Source organism: Bos indicus x Bos taurus, chromosome 23, assembly GCF_003369695.1.
Source record: "Bos indicus x Bos taurus breed Angus x Brahman F1 hybrid chromosome 23, Bos_hybrid_MaternalHap_v2.0, whole genome shotgun sequence".
Lineage (NCBI taxonomy): Eukaryota > Metazoa > Chordata > Mammalia > Artiodactyla > Bovidae > Bos > Bos indicus x Bos taurus.
The window spans coordinates 23,174,959-23,199,959 of NC_040098.1; the positions used below are offsets into that span (position 1 = coordinate 23,174,959).

The 25,001-nt window shown below is 39.3% G+C and overlaps 1 protein-coding gene across 1 annotated transcript; it reads right to left on the reverse strand.

Moving 5' to 3' along the window:
* Positions 1-895: 895 nt before the first annotated feature.
* Positions 896-25,001, reverse strand: CRISP2 (cysteine rich secretory protein 2). Its single transcript, XM_027524649.1, has 9 exons — positions 24,907-25,001; positions 22,199-22,235; positions 16,500-16,570; positions 11,821-11,937; positions 10,889-10,976; positions 6,673-6,818; positions 6,179-6,276; positions 3,551-3,639; positions 896-1,460 (listed from the first exon to the last, which is right to left on the reverse strand). Exons 3-9 carry the CDS (start codon positions 16,566-16,568, stop codon positions 1,333-1,335), a joined length of 735 nt encoding a protein of 244 aa, XP_027380450.1. The 5' UTR covers positions 16,569-16,570; positions 22,199-22,235; positions 24,907-25,001; the 3' UTR covers positions 896-1,332.

Below are 25,001 nucleotides of genomic sequence, written 5' to 3' on the forward strand. Positions count from 1 at the left end.
ATAGTCCAAATACAGCATTCAAACATTAGTTGAATTGATTTTTTTCACACTTTATGGTGATTATTTTATAATCAATAGTTTATTCTTATTTCTATTACATTTTGGATTTTCTCTCCATCCTGTTGATTATATTTTATGTTAAAGAGTGTGTGAAATATTAACAAAAATCACAAAATAAAGCTATGCAAATGAAGAAGTCACTCCCCCCACGCATTTATTCCTATCATTTTGACACTCCCCATCCCCCCCTTCTGTGCCCACTTACTCTATGTAACCAATCTCTTTCGTTTCTGTACACTTTTCATATGTGGCATGTACATTTTTCCGTAAATGTGAGGGTATTGGGTTGGCCAAACACTTCATTACGTAGTACAGAAAAACCCGAACAAACATTTTGCCCAACGAATACATGTGTATTTTTTTTTTTTTTTTTTACATAAAAATAGGATACCAAATCAGCTAAGTGAAAATGAAAGTGAAGTTGCTCAGTTGTGTCCTATTCTTTGCAAGCCCATGGACTGTAGCCTACTACGCTCCTCCATCCATGGGATTTTTCAGGCAAGAGTACTGGAGTAGGCTGCCATTGCCTTCTTCACAGGATCTTCCTGACCCAGGGATCGAACCCACATCTCCCACATTGTAAGTGGACGTTTTACCATCTGAGCCACCAGGGAAGTCCTACCAAGCCAGTTAGGAGGAGATAAAAAAGTCAAAAAACAAATGAGAATATAACTGATTCATTTTGCTATTATTGTTAAAATCTAATTTTATAGGCAGCTGTTTTCAGAAATTTTGCTTTGTCTTATCGTTTATCTGGCCTGAGTCTAACTAAGGTTATGTATAAATATTATAAAATATGATTTTATATTTTATTTATTTAAATCACATCCATATGTTTGCTTAGATAAGTTCTTTATTCTTAAAGTTGTTTGCTTTTGTTTAAAGAAGAGGTTGGAAAACAAAGGTAGATGTCAAGTTTTGAATTCATTCTAAGGAGTGACAATGTTGTTTTGGCATGTTGTTTCAGGAAACGTAACTATTTTAATCCAGACTAAATCCTGTGGTTGTACAGCTTTCAAAATCTTCAACTTGATTCATTTAATTAAAGGTAACGTGACACGTTTGTATCAGTCCAAAGTTGTCATTGTAGACTATGCTGCTTTTGTAAATTGCTGTATGAAAGAGATCTCTGTAAATATCCAGGAAAAAAAGGTTCATTATTGTTGGGAATCAGATGTATATCTAACACGTCTACAGTCTCCCTCTTGGTATGTGTCAACTAAATGATGCAGCTTTTCTCCATTTAGTCCCACACAATGCAAATCGGGCATTTCAGTAAATTTTGCCTTCACACAGACAAGTCGCCTTGCACTTTTCCTTGAGCAATTCGTGTTCACAGCCAGCTGTTTTCTTCAGGGAATCACAGTTACTGAGGAGATCTTCATACTCGCAAGTATTGGCTGTAACAAAACAGACGAGTTAACATCATTATCGTTTTCCTCAGTAGCAACAAAGCAATCCACACATTCAAAGTGCGCACAGAGGCAGCAAGACTGGATAAGCGAGTCAGGGTCACATCACCACGAAGGGCCTTTCACTTCTTCAGGGACATACGAGGTGCCTTAGCTGAGTGCGCTGATCAACCACCACTTTTTCTTTGCTCCCTTAGCAAAGAGTGTGAAATGAAAATACCTGCAGACTCTAATATGGGACATAGCAGCCACACAGAGCTATTTAAACTTAAATTATTCTAAATTAGGCAAAATTAAAAATTTGGTTCCTTAATCTTACTAGCCACGGTGTTCAAAGACCACTTGAGACCAGCAGCAACTAGTAAGCTAGTCTGGTAACAAACACTGGCTATTCTATGTCTTGTCTCTTAGCCCTGTCCATTGTTCCTCATTCACTTTGCCAGTAATGCAGTCAAGACATTCAATTTCTTTATTTGGCTTCACTGAGTCTTAGTTGTGGCATGTAGGATCTAATTCCCTGACCAGGGATCGAACCCAGGCCCCCTGCATTGGGAGGTTGGAGTCTTAGCCACTGGGCTACCAGGCAAGTCCCTCAATTTCTTTTCAATTCATGTTTTTCAACAGTTTTCTAACTAAATTCCATCCAATAATTTCTACACACCATTGCTAGAAAGCTGTTTATAAAACATTATTCTGACCTTGTTACTCTTTTGTTGAAAACCTTTGTAATTGTGTGCTTATTGCTAATAGGATAAATTCCAAGCTCCTTAGCAAATATAGCATTCAGTAGAGGTAGAGGTATTCCACATTTTTTTAAGTTGATATTTTTCCTCTAGTTGATTTATAGTTCTGACATTATCAATATTCTGAATTCTAGTTCTATAATTCAGTAAGAAGGAATGTGGACTATAGATGAATTCAACTCTACTGTTGGTAATAATTTTAATAAAAGTATACCAACTATAAAAAGCCAACAGCTATTTTTGTTTCAGATCATGACAACTTTAGACATGACATTTATGACATTTATTTTATTCCTTCCCTTTCAACAATATGTTCGTGGACTCTATGAACCAATATCAAGTACAGGTTGGATTTTATCATTAAAAATGTGTATACAATCATGATTAAATTATAGGATGGTGATCATTGATTATGTTAATCACCATGCTTCCAATTATACTATAGAAAAAAATGCTAAGTCATCATGAGGGACTCATTTGCACAAAAAGAAATATTTTGTTTGTGTAGACTGAGCCATAATGTGGTCTCACATCCTTAAATTTATACATTTTGCTCTTTCAAAATACAATCTTTGGTGTAATGGTATTAATGTTGATAAAATAAACTATTTATCAGAAGCATGGATGAATAGCTATTAATGAGCTCTCCATGGTCACAAAAACAAATGAATTCTAGATGTTTCATTTCATCTTACATGTGGTAATATAGGCATACCTCATTTTATTTCATTTCACTTTATTGTGCTTTGCAGATATTGTGTTTTGTTTTTTAAAAATTGAAGGCTTGTGGTGACCCTGCATCAAGCTAATCTATTAGCGTCATTTTTCTGAAAGTACTATTTATGTTAACTTAAGCACATTGGTTTTAGACATAATACTATTTCACACTTAATAGACTACAGGATAGTGTAAAATAGTTTTTATGTGCATTGACAAACCCCCAAATGTGTGTGACTTCCTGTAGAGTTACCTCTTTCTTGTGGTGAGGTATGTCTCTATTCTTTTAATTGCAAAAAATACGAAGGTTATTGAAGTGTGTAAAATATTTACTTACACTCTGTTGAGTAATCATTTTGTCTTTTGCATAAAGACATTATTTAAGTTTGTTAGGAGATTTCCTAATCCATAAAAAGAAAATTAAATACCAATTCTTTTTTTTAATTAAAAAAAAAATTTTGGACCACTTTCTGTGGCATGTGTGATCTTAGTTCCTTAACCAAGGAACAAACCCATGTCTCCTGCATTGGAAGCACGGAGTCTTAACCACTAGACCACCAGAGGAGTCTCAAAATATAAATTCCTGACTATAATACAAGTTAATCATTTCAAACTTACTGCACAATCCATTGTCACAGTTACCAGGGCAACTGCCGCAAGGTGCTCCTTGTTGGTAAGGGGTATTCTTTTTACTCACGTTGTTACCACTGCGATTTAAAACACACAATGTTAAATATTTTTCACTTTGCTGTTTGGTTGCCAAGAGCAACATCAACCACTCCAGGTATGATAGGTTATTAAATGTTTTTAGTTATGTTGACAAAACTGAAAAATTACAACTCCCAACACGTAGATAATTTAGATAACATCCAAATTAAGGAGACACTTCACACACGTTGACCCATCTCCTTGACTCTAATTCTTCAGGCTGAGCAACTAAGTTGGCATCATTAGTTTAAAGCTTTCAGAGTACATTTTTGTGGCAACATGCTTTTCATCTCCACTTGTTGTTTAGTAGCTAAGTTGTGTCTGATCCTTTGTGACCCCATGGATGGTAGCTTGCTAGGCTCCTCTGCCCATGGGATTTCCCAGGCAAAAATACTAGAGTGGGTAGCCTTTCCCTTTTCTAGGGAATCTTCCCAACCCAGGGACTGAACCCAGGTCTCCTGCATTGCTGGCAGATTCTTTACCATCTGAGCTACCAGAGAAGTCTCAGTCAAACTGGTAAGGCTGCTCACCTCAATGAGCTGACTAGGAGTAAATATGTCCCTTACAGAGACAGGGGAAGGTCCTGGTGGTAGGGGGGTTGCAGTATAAAAAAGAAAACACAATGTTACAATATAATTTTATATTTAAAAGAGGATAAATACCATAATTTCTCTACTATGAACTAGGGACAACAAAGCTCCCATATGTATATCACATTAAATATGCATATATTTAATTTCTAGATGATATTCTGATCCTTAAGTGATTTATGATGTGTATGTCTGTGGGTCTGAAAAGCTAGGGGAGGCTTGTGAGTTTCCAGAGGTGGTATGTGAGCGATTTATATTTACTAAAAAAAGAACATTAGTTTTAAAAGTTTTGGTAAGCACCAATATCCGGGGTATAATCAATTACAGTGACTAACTTGTAATTCACTGATGATCATTATCCTATTGACTGTTTATGTAATTCATTGGAAAATACACGGGAATCCAAATCTCAGCAGTGTCAAGGGGGTCAAGGGCCCAAGGCAATGTATCTGCAGCTCAGTCTCCCTGCACAGAACACAGCAGTATGCGTGGTGGCCGCCCTTGGAGAAATGATGACACGGATACAAAAGTGTTCCAGAGGTTCTTTCACACCTGCTTTTCCTCATTATGCATGCCAACTCTCACTTCAAGTGCCTGGCTCCAAATGCCTCGTCTCTCACAGCCAGGCAGTGAGTCTGGATACATTCTCCATCTTTCCCCCATTTCTGTGTGGTCCGTCTATGTACGGTAGCTGTTCAATCAGCCCGCATGTCTTCTTCAGGGGGACCTCCTCTGTATGTAGGTGCAGATTCATTGTCTCCAGGGGAGGAGATCAGTTCAGCATCTTCTTAGGCCTCAGTTGTCCTCCAAATGACCTACCAATTCTTTCTATTAATACTAAACTCCAATAGGTGTTTGCAGGAAAATGACTTTGGAGGCCACACTCCTTAAACAGGAAGTTTATGTGCCTGGTCACCTATGGTGGCTTAGTCACTAAGTCGTGTCTGACTCTTGTGACCCCCCCCCCCCCCCCATGGACTGTAGCCTCGCAGACTCCTCTGTCCATGGGATTTTCCAGGCAATAATACTGGAGTGGGTTGCCATTTCCTTCTCCAGGGGATCTTCTCGACCCAGGGATTGAACCCAGGTATCCTGCATTGCAGGTGGTCTCCGGCATTGCAGGCAGATTCTTTACCAACTGAGCCACCTATAGTATCAAGTAAACCCTGTAGGAGGTTTGGTTTTGGGGACCCCCTACCTGTAGTAGTAAAGAATTCCAAGTTTTAAAAGAAATCAAGACTAACAGATATCTTAAGGTTAGGTCTTCAATGTATTTGTAGGCTTTGTTCTGGATAACTTCAAACATTTTACTTACTGAAAAGCATGTTTCTTGCTATAAATACAGACATTAAGGATTGTTCATTATGGAGTTTTTTGTGAAAACTTCTGAGAAACAAAAGCTTAAGCTGTTACCTTTTTTGGGACTCTGAAATGTATTAAAGATCTCTTGAAAAACCTTTGACACCCCAAAGAATGAATCATTTCTAATGATAATAATGTGCATGGTTTTTAAGATAGGTAGGAGTTGGAACATTTTAGCAGAAAGGGCTGAAATCACAATTTATTATCCTTTATTTTCTACTCCACTACTACCTCTTGCTTAGCCAACAAGCTTCCACCTTCCTAAGATGTGAAATTAGCAAGAATTAATGACACCAAATCTAGAGAAATGTATATAACACGTGCTCAGGGACTAACCTTGAGCTCTAGGGAAAGGGGATTGAGAGAAAAGACATCAACTCATAACTGAGGAAAGTGTTTCAGGAAATGAGAACTTGATCTCTTCTCTGGTAAGCTGAATGTATCTCATTTAAAAAAGCATTTCCAAAAATGTATCCCTTCCCTTTATTGAAATAGGCTTTTTATTTTGATTGGTTAAATATAAGACTATTTTAAAATATTAAATTGCCATTGAATTATTGGTACAAATTTTAAAGTGTATACTTACGCGGGACAGTATTGGCAAACGTAATAGTATTTTAGACTCTCTTGATTGGGGCAGTAGGCAATTCCACATCCAACACGGAAAGATGAGTACCAGACAAGCTACAAATGCATAAGGGAATACGTGAGAGTACATTAAAGAAGAGGGATAAATATTAAAATGCAAATAACAGCAAATGTAAAACAGCGACTCGTTCTTAGCCATATGCCTTATGGAAATATTTAAACTCCTGAAACAAAGTCACAAACTTTACAAATATTACATTCCATGTACATTCACTACCTTATCCATTTCTAATGCTGGAAAAGTACAGATTGTACTTCCCGGCTAAGAATTTTGCAGAGCATGGTAAAAATGGTTTGAAATGAAATACCAGCCAGATGCCAGGATTCTATTATACTCAAGCTCTTCTAAACTGAACATTGGAGTTGGTCATCATTTGGAGAAGCTTTCTCTTAGAGCATCTGTGGCTGAAGTTTTTCATTTGTTCTGCTTACCTGAGTATAATGCCCAACAATTGCACCGGTGCTCTTTGGTCCTGAACCATAGATAAAATCGTGGTGCTCGTTAAACCAGCTTTGGATTGCATCTGACCAGGCCGTAGGGTCACTTGACATGTACAGATTCTCACCACATTTCGTACCTAAGGAGGAACAGATCATCATGAAGACAACAACAAGCATGCCAAGGCAAGAGAAGTCAACTATATGAACACAAGAATGTTACCCTTCAGACTCTGCCTATATGTTCTAACTGTAATACATTAAGAAAGGGCTTCCATTCCTAATCAGTTACAAAGGTAAAGAGAAGACAGATCTACCTAGCCCACTGAGCCTGGTCACAGCGTGCAACCTTTGAATAGGTCAAGAAGACTTTATTCTGACAAGGACCGACTGTATAGCACAGGGAACGATACTCAATATCTTGTAATAACTTAGAAGAGAATGTAGAAAAAAGAATACATATATTTATATATATGTATATTTGAATCACCTTACTGTACATCTGAAACTAACACAATATTGTAAATCAACTTTATTTCAATAAAAATGAAAATGAAACAAATCCTCCTCATTCTGGACTGTCAAAGATGCCTTCTTTTTCACGCTAAATCCTTTTTATGTATAATGTGTGTACTTTCAGCTTTGTATTATAAGCTTGAGTAAGGCAGCAAACAACTTCTATTATTTCTTTTCTCTTACTCCCCCTCAGTAGTGATTTTTCACATATAAGAGCTAGAATAAAGATTTATGATTATGATTTGTGTAAACTTTGGGGAAAAAAAAGTTTACAGGCAATATTTTTTATTTTTGTGCCACAGGGCATGTGGGAATTTAGTTCTCCAAACAGGGATTGAACCCAAGCCCCCTACACTGGAAGCTCTGAGTGTTAACCACGAGGGAAGTCCCCAACAATAGCTTTTAAGACCTCTAATCAAGAGGCAACTGACATCAGGAGGAAGACAACTTTCAAAACTTGTTGATCTTTCCTTAATCAATAAATCATAATGTCTCAAAGCCAGACCCTCCTCAGGGAGTTAGGCAGGAAGGACTTTGCAGAAGGTGACATCGGCAGAATGTTGGGACAGGAAGCTTTGGCCTCTCCTACCCTCAACAGACACACTGACTCAGCAACAATTCATGAACTGATTGCCCTCGTGAGAAATCAAGAAACAAATTTTAAAGCTTCATCCTCTGAAGGATATACAACCAGACTCCCTGAAGTCTGTAGGGAAATTGGAAAACCCTTTTGCAAGAGTCCCTACCCTCAGCCCAGTGCCATATGGTCAGAAGAGACTCCCTACCTTCCAGCTTCTCCCAGAGGAGGGAAGGGGTTGGTTCATGTGTACCACAACCCAAATTTTCCAAGGGGACTCCCCACAGGGCTGCCTTGTCTTGCTAGAGTTGGAGCTCTAACAATTGGGTAAAAAAGGAGATGGTGACGGGGCTGATAGATCCCATAACTCCTCCTGGGTCAGTGCCAGAGCAAACAGATGAAAAATCTTAGCTCTGAGCTCTACTCTGGGAGGTAGAGTTGATCAATGTGTACAGTGCTCCAATTTCTCTGGGGTTACCGAAAGAACTGGCACCTTCCTCGCCAGTCCTAGAGCACTGTCTTGCTCCCTGGGGGAGAACAGAGTTGGCAATTTGGATTGAGAGATATATCATAACCCTTTTCTACAGCTTAGCACAGGGTAAGCAGAAAAAGACCTCAACTGCCTGCTTCTCCCCAGGGAGGGAAGAAGTTGGTTTGGTTATCAGATGCCACACATTTTCCAGAGGCTGCCTGAGCAACTGCCTCTGGACTTGCCTGATTTGCAATGCTGACAAGACCTAGCATAAATTCACGGTCTGGGGCTAGTAAGAACAGAGACAGAGATTTGGGCTGGCGGTTGCCATAACTTCCCTTCCTGGTTCAGCACAGAGTGAACAAACAAAATACCCTAGTGGTTAGCCTTTCCCTGGGGAGAGAGAGAATTGGATGGAATATCCAGAAATCCATTTTCTTTTTTTTTCTGGGAGCTTCCTGAGGAAATGACTGAAAATCTTTTCTGACCACAATGGACTTGAAGAGGCATTTTTCCAAAGATAATGTACAAATGGCCAACAGGTATATGCAAAGGGACTCAAAAGTCAGTAATCATCAGGAAAATGCCGATCAAAACCACAGTGAAATATATGACCTTACCCCTGTCAAGATGTTATTAAAAAAAAAACAAAAGACAGCATGTGATAGCAAAGGATGTGGAGAAATTGGAATCCTTGTATATTCTGTTGGTGAGAACACAAAATGGAACAGCTGCGGTGAGAAACAGTATGAAGCTTCCTCAAAGAATTAAAAGTAGAACTACCAAATGATCCAGCAGTCCTGAGTTTGAGTATTTATCCACAAGAACTGAAATCAGGATCTCGAGGAGATATTTGCACTATTATGATCATTGCCGCACTATTCATGACAGCCAAGATGTGGGAACAACCCAGGGGTCCACCACCAGATGAATGGATAAACAAAACGTGGTCTATACATACAATGGAATATCATTCATCCTTAGAAAAGAAGGAAATTCTGCAACATGCAACAGCAGGGATGAGCCCTGAGAACATTATGCTAAGTGAAACCACCTAGTCACGGAAAGACAACTAGGGCCTGATTCCATCCTTGTGAAGTAGCTCATAGAATCTAAAAGTGGCATGGTGGTTACATTCATAGAATCTAAAAGTGGCATGGTGGTTGCTGGGCTTGGGGGAAGGGAGAATGGGGAGTTACTAAATAATGGGCATAAACTTTCAGGGAAGCTAGATGAATAAGTTCTAGATATCTGATGGACAACAAGGCATCTGTAGTTAAGAATACTGTCTTACATATTTAAACATTTCTTAAGAGGGTAGATCGCATGTTGAGTCTTTACTATCATAATATCTTTTTTAAAAATTGAAAAAAAATGTGTTACCACAAAAAATAATTTGAAAAAGAAATAAGTGCCTTGTAGTCCAGAAAATTTTCCCTACCTTTTTTTAGCCCTCATTTAATATTTACATTTTGGTGACTTGAAATACAATGTCTGTGTGCTGCTTAAAGAGAGTATAAAATGTTTGTGAATGTCTCCTTTAATAGGGAAAGACAGAAACTAAGAATCTAACAGTAGACTTGGATTTTTAAGGCCATTTGTTCCAATACTCTACTGAATGCAGTCACTTCTTGTAATTTCATAATTCTTGCATCCAACAATATAAACAATAATAATTCTGCTGAAATAACAGGTAAACCATTCACTGCTTTTAAACTGGGCTTGTCTATGTACATATCATGCTTGATAATGTAAAATATTTTATGTAACATTTATGCATACAAGTTTTTTTTCTTCCATGGTTTTTATGATCCTTGATATGTCTTATAATTTTTTTGTGTCTATTATTCTACACATTATAGGCACATAGTCTATATGAAATATTTGAGTTTGTTATCAGAAATTTATAAAATGAATCAACACACCCAAATATTGATCCTGATTTTAAAAATCTTATATATTTTTAGTGTAAAATTTAGCAACAATTCAACATATTTTAATACATTCTGGGAATGCAAAATAAATGGATTTCAAAACACCAAACAGCTACACAAAAAAGGCAAAGGGTGAGAAATTAGGAAGCCTGGTTAATTTTCCAATGTATGACACTCTTTCCTGTTATGTTTTTGCATAATACATTCCTTCACATCCTTAGTTTTTAGTCTTGAAAATTGGAAAAATGATTATGCATGATCTCTTTACCATGAGCTGGTCAAGAGGAACAAATGAGATGCTGCTTAAGAAATAAGTCTGCATAATGGAAACAATCAACAAACACAATATAGTACTTTTCTGTGTACTAGTAGCGACTTCATTTTCACTTTTCACTTTCACGCATTGGAGAAGGCAAAGGCAACCCACTCCAGTGTTCTTGCCTGGAGAATCCCAGGGACAGGGGAGCCTGGTGGGCTGCTGTCTATGGGGTCACACAGAGTCAGATACGACTGAAGTGACTTGGCAGCAGCAGCAGCAGTACGTATCTAGTACTAGTATGTATCTCTCTATATACAGACACTTTATTTTAAAAATACAGCCATATATTTATTCGCAAAGTCTTCTTAGTACAATGCCCCAGAGTGGTCTATCTTATTTGTCCAGTATTTTATTTGCTCATTTATTCAGAAAACATTCATTGATTTACTTACTGGTCTTTCGTTCATTTGGACTGCTGTGTTCTAAAGTGCACTTGTTTGCCCACTTCTGGGCATTTGCTGTCACTTCTCTGCTCCATTCCTAAACATCCCAAGAAAAACAAAATACACAAAGATTCAACTCCAATGAAGAACACGCTTTAAAATCTGATTGGTAGGCTGATTCTGCACTACTTTAAAATGTCTGTAGATATGCTAGGTTGGCCAAAAAGTTATATTATCATCTAAGTTATAATATTACCTAATTGTCATTGGGATTAAAATATCTTTTTATTTGCATATGTGTGTCTTTATCTGCCCCAGTGCAGATAAAAGACAAACAAAGACAAGTGCCCAGGTGATATATTTAATGAAAGAGACACCTAAGATAATACAATATTATCTGACTATGATAGCATAGCAGCCACACCCAAGATCTTTTAGTAATGGTGCTACTCTTAATACTAATTAACATGTGAGGGAGTGTAACTACATTTCAACAGTAATAAGCGGACACAGGGTATTGCCAATTCCATTTGTAGCCCACTGTGTCCATATGGGAGATGATAGTTTTTATGGACTATTTCCTGGAAAGTGGGCTGTTATGATTATCACCCTAAAAGGCATTGATTCTGAAAGATAGATTTATTCATTTTTGACTGAGGAAGATAGTGAACAAAAAAAAAATGTAATGACTTCACATTTGATGTCTGAAGATTTGGCTTCTCGGTCTGCCTTCCCGATTTTATTGCCTTATAACTTTGACAAGCTATTCAACCATTATAAAGGGAAACTCATTTCTGCCCTGCTCAAGACACTGCTAAATGAAGTTAAAAAATAGAGACAGAAATTTGTAAGCCACAAAATTTTTAAGATAGGCCAGTTACCAGCTGCTTACTCGTACCAACTCTGGCTCACACTACTTTCTTTGTATTCCTGCTTCTTACCATCTTTAGCATGTTACTGGCAGGTGGAGAGACTGATTTCCTTAGTTCATTGTGTTTATTTACAATTTCTCTTTGGACTTGAGTTTGAGTGGTTATCAAAGCAGTAAAGGATGGATCCTAAAGGAAAATAAAAGTAAGGTTATTTTTTAAAACATTTTTAAAAAATTACATTTAAGAGGCAATAAGTTAATTTAAGGAACCAGGGATTACTTTACAAAATGTTCCATTCAGGACACCGTGAATTGGTAAGCATTGTCAATGAGCTGAGCCAAAGTAACGACAAATAGGAAAGAGATAGTTTGAAGCTTTGAGAATGGGGATGTTAATTCACGGCATGACAAATTAAAAACTCTTCTGAGGCCACAAATGCCAATTTTGAGTTTCAGGGGAACTCTCAATGTGATTTTTCTCAATATATGAGTGATAATGCTTTATAATATTTTATAATTTGCCTACAAAGGCATACAACAGGAACATTAAGACAGATTTATCCACATGCTGCAGCAGGGGGATAAGAGTGAGATTCAAGAATCACCCTGGACTTTAAGGTTAAGTTTGATCTGACATGGTATCGGTTCTTAGAGAAGGAATGTCTTTCAGTTCAGTTCAGTCGCTCAGTCGTGTCCGACTCTTTGTGACGCCATGAATCGCAGCACGCCAGGCCTCCCTGTCCATCACCAACTTCCAAAGTTCACTCAAACCCATGTCCATCGAGTCGGTGATGCCATCCAGCCATCTCATCCTCTGTCGTCCCCTTCTCCTCCTGACCCCAATCCCTCCCAGCATGAGTCTTTTCCAATGAGTCAACTCTTCGCATGAGGTGGCCAAAGTATTGGAGTTTCAGCTTCAACATCAGTCCTTCCAAAGAACACCCAGGACTGATCTCCTTTAGAATGGACTGGTTGGATCTCCTTGCAGTCCAAGGGACTCTCAAGAGTCCTCTCCAACACCACAGTTCAAAAGGATCAATTCTTTGGCACTCAGCTTTCTTCACAGTCCAGCTCTCACATCCATACATGACTACTAGAAAAACAATAGCCTTGACTAGACAGACCTTTGTTGGCTGAGTAATATATCTGCTTTTCAGTATGCTATCTAGTTTGGTCATAACTTTCCTTCCAAGTAGTAATCATCTTTTAATTTCATGGCTGCAATCACCATCTACAGTGATTTTGGAGCCCCCCCAAAATAAATTCAACCACTGTTTCCTCATCTATTTGCCAAGAAGTGATGGGACCAGATGCCATGATCTTCGTTTTCTGAATGTTGAGCTTTAAGCCAACTTTTTCACTCTCCTCTTTCACTTTCATCAAGAGGCTCTTTGCTCCTCTTCACTTTCTTCCATAATGGTGGTGTCATCTGCATAGCTGAGATTATTGAGATTTCTCCCAGAAATCTTGATTCCAGCTTGTGCTTCTTCCAGCCCAGTGTTTCTCATGATGTACTCTGCATATAAGTTAAATAAGCAGGGTGACAATATACAGCCTTGACGTACTCCTTTTCCTATTTGGAACCAGTCTGTTGTTCAATGTCCAGCTCTAACTGTTGCTTCCTGACCTGCATATAAGTTTCTCAAGAGGCAGGTCAGGTGGTCTGGTATTTCCGTCTCTTTCAGAATTTTCCACAGTTTATTGTGATCTACACAGTCAAAGGCTTTGGCATAGTCAGTAAAGTCAAGAAACATCTTTAGATTAAGAATGTTTAGGGTCAGCCAAAGTGCATTCAATATTCTAGTAAAATGATTCTGTTATAGGTAGATTTTATGGAATCACTCAAAAGACCCCATTAAAAAAAAATCTCCAAGGCCATTAGAAGAAAGCAAAGCCATCCAATCGGTGAACCATCCCTGGCTTTGTTCCTTTTAGTAACAGAAATATAATTGATAAGGTATTAAACCAGGTGCAGATATTCTTGGTCTATCATTGTGTGTGTGTGTGCTGGGGGAGGGTTGAATCCTAAACCTGGAGATGGAATAGGGTGTGTGAATTGTTCCCACAAGGTCTAACAATTGGATAGCCCAAATTTACAAAAGAAGGCTGGTATTACATGAGCATGGGTAAAATTTTGAAGTGTAAGTCTGAACAGATGGGGTACTTTGTTGATTTTCCCTTGACACCTTGGGATAAGTTCTTTGCTCCTCTAGTATTGAGTCCCATCAGTTCAGTTCAGGCACTCAATTATGTCCGACTCTTTGAGACCCCGTGGACTGTAGCACACCAGGCCTCCCTGTTCATCACCAACCCCCGGAGTTTACTCAAACTCATGTTCGTTGAATTGTTGATGCCATTCAACCATCTCATCCTCTGTTGTCCCCTTCTCCTGCCTTCAGTCTTTCCCAGAACCAGGGCCTTTTCCAATGAGTCAGTTCTTTGAATCAGGTGGCCAAATTATTGGAGCTTCAGTTTCAGCATCAGTCCTTCCAATGAACACCCAGGACTGATCTCCTTTAGGATGGACTGGTTGGATCTCTTTGCTGTCCAAGGGACCCTCAAGAGTCTTCTCCAACACCACAGTTCAAAAGCATCAATTCTTTGGTGCTCAGCTTTCTTTATAGTCCAACTCTCACATCCATGCATGACTACTGGAAAAACCATAGCTTTGACTAGGCGGACCTTTGTTGGCAAAGTAATGTCTCTGCTTTTTAGTATGCTGTCTAGGTTTGTCATAGCTTTTCTTCCAAGGAGCAAGCATCTTTTAATTTCATGGCTGCAGTCACCATCTGCAGTGATTTTGGAACCACTCCCCCCTCCTACAAAAAAAAAAAAGTCTGTCACTATTTCCATTGTTTCCCACCTATCTGCCATGAAGTGATGGGACCAGATGCCATAATCTTAGTTTTTTTAATGTTGAGTTTTAAGCCAACTTTTCACTCTCCTCTTTCACTTTCATCAAGAGGCTCTTTAGTACTTCTTTACTTTTTGCCGTAAGGGTGGTGTCATCTGCGTATCTGAGGTTATTGATATTTCTCCTGGCAATCTTGATTCCAGCTTGTGCTTCATCCAGCCCAGCATTTTGCATGATGTACTCCGCATATAAGCTAAATAAGCAGGGTGACAATACACAGTCTTGACATACTCCTTCCCCAATTTGGAACCAGTCTGTTGTTCCATGTCTAATTCTAACTGTTGCTTGTTGACCTGTATACAGATTTCTCAGGAGGCAGGTAAGGTGGTCTGGAAGAACCTTGAAGAATTTTCCACAGTTTGTTGTGATCCACACAGTCTAAGGCTTTGATGTAGTCAACAAAGCAGAAGTATATGTTTTTCTGAAACTTGCTTGCTTTTTTCGATGATCCAATGGATGTTGGCAATTTGACCTATGGTTCCTCTGCCTTTTCTAAATCCAGATTGAACATCTGGAAGTTCTTGGTTCATGTACTGTTGAAGCCTCGCTTGGAGAATTTTGAGCATTACTTTGCTAGCATGTGAGATGAAAGTTACGACCAACCTAGACAGCATATTAAGAAACAGAGACTCATGCTTTTTAATGCATCACTGACTCAATGGACATGAGTTTGGGTAGGCTCTGGGAGTTGGTGTTGGACAAGGAGGCCTGGTGTGCCTCCCAGTTCATGGGGTCGCAAAGAGTTGGACATGACTGAGTGACTGAACTGAACTGAACTGGTGCAATTGTGTAGTAGTTTGAACATTCTTTGGTATTGCTGCTGCTGCTGCTGCTGCTGCTAAGTCGCTTCAGTTGTGTCCAACTCTGTGCGACCCCATAGACGGCAGCCCACCAGGCTCCTCCGTTCCTGGGATTCTCCAGGCAAGAACACAGGAGTGGGTTGCCATTTCCTTCTCCAATGCATGAAAGGAAAAGTGAAAGTGAAGTTGCTCAGTTGTGTCCAACCCTCAGCAACCCCATGGACTGCAGCCCACCAGGCTCCTCCATCCATGGGATTTTCCAGGCAGGAGTACTTGAGTGGGGTGCCATCGCCTTCTCACTGAGCCCCCTCAAAGCTCTGCAAATACTGTGAACATAGGTGTGACTACATATTATCACCATCATCTCATGTGTCCGTTTCTCCTGTCTGCTTATTATGTTCCGAAGTACAGGGACCAATACTGAATGAAAATGAATCCAGTGACATGGGTCTTTGTTAGAGACACAGAGAGGAGAAGATGATGTGAAGATGGAGGCAGAGGTTGCAGGGATGCAGCCACAAGCCAAGGACAGCAAGGACTGGTGGGAACCACCAGAAGCTAGGACAGAGACACTGAACAGACTTCCTCTTTGATCCTCCAGAGGGAGCACAGCCTTGCTGATACCTGGGATTTCACACTTCTGGCCTTCAGAACTGTGAGAGAATACATTTCTATTTGCAAAGCCACCAAAATTGTGTTAATTTCTTTACAACAACCCTAAAGACCTACACATTAATTTTCGAGATCATTTCATCATGTACCTAATATAAAAATACTGAAAAAAAAATTTTTTTTAAATACGAAATCTTTGACATTTGGTCCGTATTTTATCTTGTTACAGAAAAGTCACATTTCAAGTCTTCACAACAGCCTTGTGTGACTGATAGGATCCTTAAACTTTCATCTAGATAATTAAGTTCTTTGAGCTATGAGTGGGTACTCTGTGATGTATCAGACACTCACTTTTTCCACTCTCCACTTTTCACTTTTTGCCATCCCAAAGAGTTCTGGAAAGATTTTTGATTTTAACCTTACCTTTCCTTCAGTGGGGAAAGATGGAAGCAGCACAGCGGTCAGAAACAGCACCACTGGGAGTAAAGCCATTGCTAGGAAGTAAGTCAAAGAGAACACAGATCTGCATCAAAACATGTAGCACAGGGACCTTTGACTAAGACGGAAGAACGAATGTAATGATATTGGTTATTTCAACTGAGCTGTGATTCCCAAATTCATAAGTAATATAACAAGAGAGAACTACCATACGGTGCCAGAGGAATCAGTGGAACCACCCTGTCTCTGATAGAAACAATAAACTAAAGAACTTGACAGTTGCCTTTGAATTATACCTGTACAGGCAAGGGACATACTATCTTTTTTTCTGCCCAGTTCTATTGCTCCTGAACTCATCAGAAAGAAAATACGGGAAAAAAGCAGATTACTTCACAGATAATTATGATCCTGCATTGAATGCTGAAGGCAAGAGAAGAAGGGGACGACAGAGGATAATATGGTTGGATGGCATAACTGATTCAATGGATATGAGCAAGCTTCAGGAGATGGTGAAGGACAGAAAGCCTGGTTGCAAGGAGTCAGATACAATTGAGCAACAGAACAATAGCAACAATTGATTATTCAGTTCAATTTTGGGGAAAGCTTATTTTCAGTGTATACGATCTTTTAGTTTCCTCTTCTCTATGAAAACTAGATATTTGTCTTTTATTTACAAACAGCTCTAATAAAGATTTCAGAGGGAAGGCGCCAAGATGGCGGAGGAGTAGGACGGGTAAAACACTTTCTCCCCCACAAATTCATCAAAAGAGCATTTAAACGTCGAGTAGATTCCACAAAACAACTTCTGAATGCCGGCAGAGGACATCAGGCACCCAGAAAAGCAACCCAACTCCTCGAAAGGAGGTAGGAAAAAATATTAAAGACAATAAAAGAGACAAAAGAGGGAGGGACGGAGTTCCGTCCCGGGAAGGGAGTCTTAAAAAGAGAGAAGTTTCCAAACACCAGGAAACCTTCTCACTGCCGAATCCGTGCCGAGCTTTGGAAGCACAGAGGGCAACATAACAGGGAGAAAAAATAAACAAACAATTAAAACTCGCAGATTGCGAACCCTACAGTAACTCCCCCAGCGGAGAAGCAGCGCAGACGCCTGCATCCGCCATTAGCAAGCGGGGGCTGGGCAGGGAGGCGCAGCGCGGGCTGCATCGCTGAGAGTAAGAATCTGGCCTGAACACCCTGAGCACTATCTGAGCAAAATAATTTGGGCTAGCAAACCAGACTGTGGGATATCTACCATGCGAAAAGCCAGCCCTAACCTAAGACACCGCCAGCCCGCGCACGGAACAAAGGACTAAACAGAGATAGCTGGCTGCAGACCTTCCCCCTCCGGTGACATGCAGCCAGAGCTGGAAGGGGGTAATCGCAGCCCCAGAGAGACATTATCTATAAAACTGGCTTCTTGGCTAACTAAAACTTACTGGGGGTCTGGAGGGTCAACATCTGCCTGAGAAGGTGCGCCGGTTTTACACCCAGATAACCGAGTGGCGGGGAGGCGATAAGTCGCAGCATTGGCGCTCACCAAACACCTCATCACCTGAGCTGCTCGGACCTGGGAAGAGCACAAAACGCAGGCCCAACTGAGTCTGCGCCTCTGAGGACTACCTGAGTGCCTGAACCTGAGCGGCTTGGACCTGGGAGGTGCATGCAACCCAGGGCCAGCCTCGGATTGTTCCCGGCGGAACAACCTAGAGCCTGAGCAGTGTGGGCAGGGAGGCTACACGCACCATGAGCGGGGGCAGACCCAGTGTGGTTGAGGCACTGCGAGTGCACGCCAGTGTCATTTGTTTGCAGCATCCCTCCCTCCCTCCCCACAGCGCGACTGAACAAAGAGAAGAAATACAGCTCCACCCACCAGAACACCGACACAAGCTTCCCTAACCAGGAAACCTTGACAAGCCACCTCTACATACCCACACACAGCGAGGAAACGCCACAATAAAGAGAACTTCACAAACTGCCAGAATACAGAAAGGACTCCCAAACTCAGCAATTTAAACAAGATGAAGAGACAGAGGAATACCCAGCAGATAAAGGAACAGGATAAATGCCCACCAAACCAAACAAAAGAGGAAGAGATAGGGAATCTACCTGATAAAGAATTCCAAATAATGATAGTGAAATTGATCCAAAATTTTGAAATTACAATGGAATCACAGATAATTAGCCTGGAGACAAGGATTGAGAAGATGCAAGAAAGGTTTAACAAGGACCTAGAAGAAATAAAAAAGAGTCAATATATAATGAATAATGCAATAAATGAAATTAAAAACACTCTGGAGGCAACAAATAGTAGAATAACAGAGGCAGAAGATAGGATTAGTGAATTAGAAGATAGAATGGTAGAAATAAATGAATCAGAGAGGATAAAAGAAAAATGAATTAAAAGAAATGAGGACAATCTCAGAGACCTCCAGGACAATATTAAACGCTACAACATTCGAATCATAGGGGTTCCAGAAGAAGAAGACAAAAAGAAAGACCATGAGAAAATACTTGAGGAGATAATAGTTGAAAACTTTCCTAAAATGGGGAAGGAAATAATCACCCAAGTCCAAGAAACCCAGAGAGTCCCAAACAGGATAAACCCAAGGAGAAACACCCCAAGACACATATTAATCAAATTAACAAAGATCAAACACAAAGAACAAATATTAAAAGCAGCAAGGGAAAAACAACAAATAGCACACAAGGGAATTCCCATAAGGATAACAGCTGATCTTTCAATAGAAACTCTTCAAGCCAGGAGGGAATGGCAAGACATACTTAAAATGATGAAAGAAAATAACCTACAGCCCAGATTATTGTACCCAGCAAGGATCTATTCAAGTATGAAGGAGAAATCAAAAGCTTTTCAGACAAGCAAAAGTTGAGAGAATTCTGCACCACCAAACCAGCTCTCCAACAAATACTAAAGGATATTCTCTAGACAGGAAACACAAAAATGGTGTATAAACTCGAACCCAAAACAATAAAGTAAATGGCAACGGGATCATACTTATCAGTAATTACCTTAAACGTAAATGGGTTGAATGCCCCAACCAAAAGACAAAGACTGGCTGAATGGATACAAAAACAAGACCCCTACATATGTTGTCTACAAGAGACCCACCTCAAAACAGGGGACACATATAGACTGAAAGTGAAGGGCTGGAAAAAGATTTTCCATGCAAATAGGGACCAAAAGAAAGCAGGAGTCACAATACTCGTATCAGATAAATTAGACTTTAAAACAAAGGCTGTGAAAAGAGACAAAGAAGGTCACTACATAATGATCAAAGGATCAATCCAAGAAGAAGATATAACAATTATAAATATATATCCACCCAACATGGGAGCACCGCAGTATGTAAGACAAATGCTAACAAGTATGAAAGGAGAAATTAACAATAACACAATAATAGTGGGAGACTTTAATACCCCCCTCACACCTATGGATAGATCAACTAAACAGAAAATTAACAAGGAAAAAAAAAAACAAACATGTATCTATAAAGTTCACTAAAGCAAAGCACAGTAAAATGAGGTATGGCAATAAAAGGTGTTAAATTTATCAAAAAAAAAAAAAAAAAGATTCAGTACTTGGCACTTAACTGGTTAATCAAGAATGATTTGTAGAAAGAAGGGGGAAGGAAGGAAAAAAGAAGGAAGGAAGAAAGGAAGCCAGGAAGAAAGTATTGCTCTTTTGTTAATGCTTTGGAGATATAGACCTGTTTTACTGATTTTTCTATCCCTAAAAACCCCAGCACAATATCTTGCCATTTAAGGATTTGGATGTAAAATCTTTCCTTTCTTTGGGATCTGATATATTTTGTTGTCTCTTGAAAAAGTCACATCATTTTGTCCTCTTCTTTTATATCACTCTCTCCCACTAAATCATGCATTCTCAATGGGAGTGGCATGGCCTCTAAGGGACCAAAAATCTTAGGTATGGCAGTGATTCAGGGCTCTCCAAAGCACCATAAATACATAAAGACATAGAGTGTACCTCTGAATTTAAAATTTCGTGAAGGGCACTCTATTATGGGAAAAAGAGGTCTACATAGGCTCCTTAAGTGAGGAAATAATGAAAACAAGATTGAGAAACACACACACACACAAAAAGATTTCAGGGTTGTAACTACACAGAAATAAATGGATAAATACTTTATTAGCAGTTATTTCTCCAACGGAGGCATTAGAAGTGATGTTTGTTTTTTTTCCTTATACTTGTCTATATTTTCAAATTTCCCAGTATAAGAAAAATGCAAATAGAACAAATGTACTGAAAGTCCAGGCTGTTCAAATCTACTGAATCCATGATTAGGTAGATTCATGTTGATATATGGCAAAACAAATACAATATTATAAAGTAATTAGCCTCCAATTAAAATAAATAAATTTATATTAAAAAAGTATTTTTTATTAACTTTTAAAACCACATTTAGTACTGGGTTGCCCAGGGGTCAGAAAACTACATTTTATCACCATCATCTCATCATGCGTCCATTTCTTCCTCAATGTGTCAAAAAATCCTTGGTCCTTTAGATGAAGCAACAAGAACTAAGTTTAGGAAGAACTCATATTCCCTCTCCACTATTAGTCATATAAACTGCTCACTTTGTAAATTAAGGAATGATACCTTGATTAGCTCTCTTCCTATGAAATTAGTACTCCTAAATTCTTAGAGGGAAAGAAAATTCTAAATTATTTATCTGCAGTACTTGTGAAAGTCATTCAGTCATGATCGACTCTTTGCAACCCCATGAACTATATGGTCCATGGAGTTCTCCAGGCCTGAATACTGGAGTGGGTAGCCTATTCCTTCTCCAGGGGATCTTCCCGACCTAGGAATTGAACTGGGGTCTCCTGCATTGCAGGTGGACTCTTTACCAGCTGAGCTACCAGGGAAGCCAGTACTTCTTAGGTCTTATTAATTTGTAAAGAGTAGACAATTGATACTTATTTTGTGTGTTGCCTTTCTTCTAAATAGTATGATCTTCAAAGGGAGGGGAATGAACATTTATGGATAGTTTGTGGTAAAATGCAATGTCTAATTTCACTCTCATACCTTGGTGGGTATGGCGGTATTTTACCAATGAAAGGACTGAGGCTTAGAAGAGTTAATCGACCTATGCCAATGAAAAGTTCTAAAGTAATGTTAGAAATTAACCTTCATCCAATTATGATGTCCAAGTCAATGAACATTGAAAGGAAAACATAGTTTCAACTGGGAAAAATCAATCATTTTGCAGTCTAATAGAGATACTTTAACAATCCCTATGTTAATATATAAATGTATATGTTCGTAATAAAAATCACTAACATAGAAGGGTATATAATATATACAAATTGTCATATTTTACATTTTTCTAGGAAATATAGTTTTAGTATAATTGTTTCAAAGTAAAAAATAGGAACTTGTATATTCAAAAGTTGGAAACTTTTGGAAAAAATTTTCCAAAAAAATGGAACCTTATATTATGTATTTTAGAATCAGATGTAAAAAATTCACTTGTTTCAACTTGACATAGTAAGAGTAGAATTGACCCAAGATCATTCTCTCAATAAACACTTATCCATTAAGCTTGAAAATCAAGGTTATATTTATTAAACATATAATTTTACCCCTGGCAAAATAAAAATGATTGACAAAATGTTCACATTTAAATAAACGAGTTATGCCTTACTGTTGGTTTTCAGAGCAGGATGAAGAGTCTGCTTTGTCTGTAGGAAGAAAAAGGGTGCAGAGGATATGAGAGCACAATATATATTACATCTATTTCTGTTTTAGAACATTCTGGTTTGCAAGTAAATCTAAATCAGTACATTTCCAAAGTAGAATTTTTTTTTACGCCAATGGCTTTCAATTTCATTGACAGTTATCTGATGTTTTGTTTTTTTTTTTTTGATGTTGTTTTTGATGTTATTTAGCTTTCACTTTGGAGAAGGCAATGGCACCCCACTCCAGTACTCTTGCCTGGAAAATCCCACGGAAGGAGGAGCCTGGAAGGCTGCAGTCCATGGGGTCGCTAAGGGTTGGACATGATTGAGCGACTTCACTTTCACTTTTCACTTTCATGCATTGGAGAAGGAAATGGCAACCCACTCCAGTGTTCTTGCCTGGAGAATCCCAGGGATGGGGACGCCTGATGGGCTGCCGTCTATGGGGTCGCACAGAGTCGGACATGACTGAAGCGACTTAGCAGCAGCAGTAGCAGCTTTCATTTAGCTTATAACATGAGTAAGTTAAGAACAGGGCTTCCCAGGTGGCTCAGTGGTAATGAATCTGCTTGCCAATGCAGGAAATGCAGGAGACACAGGTTCAATCCCTGGGTAGGGAAGATCCCGTGAAGGAGGAAATGGCAATCCACTCCAGTATTCTTGCCTGGGGAATCCCTTGGACAGAGCAGCCTGACAAGCTACAGTCTATAGGGTCACAAAGAATCAGATATGACTGAGCAACTGAGCACGCACACAAGTAAAGCATATTCTCACTCTCCTTATGCATACTAAAATCTCAGTTCAGTTCAGTTCAGTTGCTCAGTCGTGTCTGACTCTTTGTGGCCCCAAATACCACAACACTCCAGGCTTCCCTGTCCATCACCAACTCCCGGAGTTTACCCAGACTCATGTCCATTGAGTTGGTGATGCCATCTAACCATCACATCCTCTGTCGTCCCCTTTTCTTCCTGCCTTCAATCTTTCCCAGGTTCAGGGTCTTTTCAAATGAGTCAGCTCTTTGCATCAGGTGGCCAAAATATTGGTTTCAGCTTCAACATCAGTCCTTTCAATGAACACCCAGGACTGATCTCCTTTAGGATGGACTGGTTGGATCTCCTTGCAGTCTAAGGGACTCAAGAGTCTTCTCCAACACCACAGTTCAAAACCATCAATTCTTCGGCACTCAGCTTTCTTTATAGTCCAACTCTCACATCCATACATGACCCCTCGAAAAACCATAGCCTTGACTAGATGGACCTTTGTTGACAAAGTGATGTCTGCTTTCTAATATGCTGTCTAGGTTGGTCATAACTTTCCTTCCAAGGAGTAAGCATCTTTTAATTTCATGGCTGCAATCACCATCTGCAGTGATTTTAGAGCCCCCCCAAAATAAATTCAACCACTGTTTCCACTGTTTCCCCATGTATTTGCCATGAAGTGATGGGACCGGATGCCATGATCTTTGTTTTCTGAATGCTGAGCTTTAAGTCAACTTTTTCACTCTCCTCTTTCACTTTCATCAAGAAGCTCTTTAGTTCTTCTTCACTTTCTGCCATAAGGGTGGTGTCATCTGCATATCTGAGGTTATTGATATTTCTCCCAGCAATCTTGATTCCAGATTGGGCTTCTTCCAGCCCAGCATTTTTCATGATGTACTCTGCATATAAGCTAAATAAGCAGGGTGAAAATGCACAGCCTTGACGAACTCCTTTTCCTATTTGGAACCAGTCTGTTCCATGTCTGGTTCAAACTGTTGCTTCCTGACCTGCATATAGGTTTCTCAAGAGGCAGGTCAGGTGGTCTGGTATTCCCATCTCTTTCAGAATTTTCCACAGTTTATTGTGCTCTACACATTCAAAGGCTTTGGCATAGTCAATAAAGCAGAAATAGATGTTTTTCTGGAAGTCTCTTGCTTTTTCGATGAACAGCGGATGTTGGCAATTTGATCTCTGGTTCCTCTGCCTTTTCTAAAACCAGCTTGAACATCTGGAAGTTCATGGTTCACGTACTGCTGAAGCCTGGCTTGGAGAATTTTGAGTATTACTTTACTAGCATGTGAGATGAGTGCAATTGTGAAGTAAGCCTACCCAATTCAATAGCTGTTTTAGCTGGTATAGAAAGCCTGGTATAGAATACTCAATAAATGGAAATGATTAATATTTTTATTATTATCCTTTGCAATGAGTAGTAGTCTGCTGAGATTGTACTCTTTCTCAGTAAATCACGCTGTTTGAATTGCTGGTTTTAGAAGTGTTTATAAAACCTGCATTTACTTCCAGGTATCAGAGGGAAAAATCATTGTAATCTAATCATATATTCCTACATTCAAGGCCCAGCGCCACTGGAGACTTTCTGGCTAACTGTAGGAAAATGATCTAACATCCTCATCACTCACTGAAAGACACACATGAGCCTGATGATTTTGTATAGCTTAATCATGTTATAGGTTTGTATTAGGTAACCCATAATTTCATAATTCAATAGACAAAAGATGCCACATACTCTTCTTTGCCTCCTTCCTCTCCCCACTCCCTCACTCACCCAGCCTATAATCATTTTTGTTGCATCAATGAAAGCGATGATACTTTTTGTGAGAGTGTATTTAAAGAAAAGTTGCTATTTTATTCCTTTAAACCCACATTCATGGATCCCACTATTTTCCTTTGATACTTACAAATGGAAAAGCACTGTGCCCTTTCGTATGTTTTAAGACCAGGGTGACATGGTTCTTCTACAGTGTCTGCAGGAAGAGCATGGTGTTTGGTTTCA

Excerpts from the sequence above, each read along its gene's own strand:
- CRISP2 (XM_027524649.1), bottom strand. The coding sequence starts at position 16,568 with ATGGCTTTACTCCCAGTGGTGCTGTTTCTGACCGCTGTGCTGCTTCCA. Across the intron at positions 10,977-11,820 it reads CCAGTAACATGCTAAAGATG|GAATGGAGCAGAGAAGTGAC; the intron begins GTAAGAAGCAGG and ends TGGGATGTTTAG. Across the intron at positions 6,819-10,888 it reads TCCAAATGAACGAAAGACCA|GTACGAAATGTGGTGAGAAT; the intron begins GTAAGTAAATCA and ends GTTCCTCCTTAG.